Consider the following 1933-nt stretch of genomic DNA (forward strand, 5'->3'; position numbering starts at 1 on the left):
GGCCCTTTTCCCATTTCTGTTCCCGGTCCTTTTCCTAGTCCTTTCCCCATTCCTGTTCCTGTTTCTGCTGTTATTCCCGGTCCGTTTCTGTTCCAGGTCCTGTTTCCACTCCGCTTCCTGGTCCGTTTCCACTCCTGTTCTGGGTCTAGTCCTGCCTCCCGTTACACCATTTGTGAAAAGCTCCTCTGAATAAGAGAAGAGGGAAACACTGACGAGTTTCCCCAGAAAGAGGGTGTTTGTGAGTGATCAACAGCCTGCTTCATTCCATCTGCTTGTCCGTTGTCCTTACCATCATGGGAAATCATCTTGACACTCCTGGCCAAAACTTTGTTCTAGGACTCCGGATTACCAGTGCCATAGTGAGTAACATCTTGAAAAACTATGTATTCCCCTTGTTTCTCTACTACATCTACCAGTACGCCTTCTTAATAACAGCCTCAGTGCAGTTTGCTGAGGGGACAGTAATCTTCTTCACACTCTGGGTATCACCAAAAGATCTTGGCCTGGTAGATGCCGTAGCGTTTGAAAGGCTCACATTCCATCGTGCTGTAGCAAATGACATCCGTGACGTAGAAGTACTCGAAAACAATATCTTGAATGGGGAGAATGAGCAAGATGATGATAGAGTACATCGAATGCCATCATTTGCCTTCCGTTGCCTCTATGGGTTTGTACTCTACACCATGGCCTATGCCAGCTTGATATACAGAGAAGATTTTTTCTTCTTCTGGATGCCCTTCTATCTAGATGACAACTTTCCACAGGCAGGCCAACTTTCCATCTGGTATGTTGTTGGAGTGGCTTTAGGGGGAGTATTTCAAACCTTACTCTCAGAAAGAGTCCAGAAGAGATCTCCTGTGTTAGCTGTGTGTCTAGCCATTGGGTTCCTGGTTAGATATAGCTATTTCCCCCGACACATGGCTCTCAGTGTACTGCTGATGTCAGTTGTAGGTCTTTTCATCAAGAAAACCTCTACTATATTCAGTTCTACCATCTTCCCTGAACTGAATGCCCATGGGCGAATACACGGGAGTAGAGAAGTCTGGGCTATAATTACGGGCATTGTGAATGGAATTAGAAGGATGGGTGCAGCAACAGAGCAGTTTTTAACATCTCTGCTCCAAAACAAATTGGAAGGGACGTGGATTTTCTATTTTTTTGTGTTTATCACAGTTTGCACCATTCTCTTTATTTCCCGACTACTGAGGAAAATAAGAGGTCTTACACAGAGGCCATTTATACCCATAGAGGATGACCAGGATCCCTAGGGAGAGGCTTCCCAAAGAACAAGGAACGAGCACAACACATATTTTTGTTTCCTTTCATTCATTGAATGGGTTTGGGGTGGGGATGAGGGTTAGAGGTGCTACATAGACCTTGTTTACAACTTGAATCAAAATCAGTAATGTTAGCCACTTGAGAAACAGAGATACCAACTACCAAGATGGGACATTGGAGCTATGCACACTACAGGACTGGACTAAAAAAATGAAAAAGGCGGCTATGCCTTTAATGTTAGTTCATATTTTTTTCTTGAATTCGTGAGCTACTTATTACTTTGATACTTCTGGCTCTTCAACTAGCTTCCAATTCTTGTTTCTTTGTATAACAGTGTGATTAAAGAAGAAAAACCACAATGTTCATTAGTTGTCTGTTTTAATAATAATAAAAATTAAGAAACAAATCACTGTTTATGAAGGTCATTAGTTGTCTGTTTTAATAATAATAAAAATTAAGAAACAAATCACTGTTTATGAAGGTCTTTGCTTAGTAATAGTAAATTAAAAGAATAAGTGAATTGTCCTCATAAGGTATGCCAGCTAAGTTGTGTTTCCCTTGAACTTTACCTTCCCTGAAAAATGAAACTGCCTCCTCAGTTCTTGAGAGGAAAAGTTCCTATTCCAGGCTTAAAAAATGGAATTGCTTGTCCATC

The 1933-nt window shown here is 41.5% G+C and overlaps 1 protein-coding gene across 1 annotated transcript; it reads left to right on the forward strand.

The window, feature by feature from the left end:
* Positions 1–293: 293 nt before the first annotated feature.
* On the forward strand, positions 294–1268 carry LOC123253667 (sugar phosphate exchanger 3-like). The gene has a single exon (XM_044682823.1). It carries the CDS (start codon positions 294–296, stop codon positions 1266–1268), a length of 975 nt encoding a protein of 324 aa, XP_044538758.1.
* Positions 1269–1933: the final 665 nt, after the last annotated feature.

The sequence above is a fragment of the Gracilinanus agilis genome, chromosome X, assembly GCF_016433145.1.
Source record: "Gracilinanus agilis isolate LMUSP501 chromosome X, AgileGrace, whole genome shotgun sequence".
NCBI classification, from domain to species: Eukaryota; Metazoa; Chordata; class Mammalia; order Didelphimorphia; family Didelphidae; genus Gracilinanus; species Gracilinanus agilis.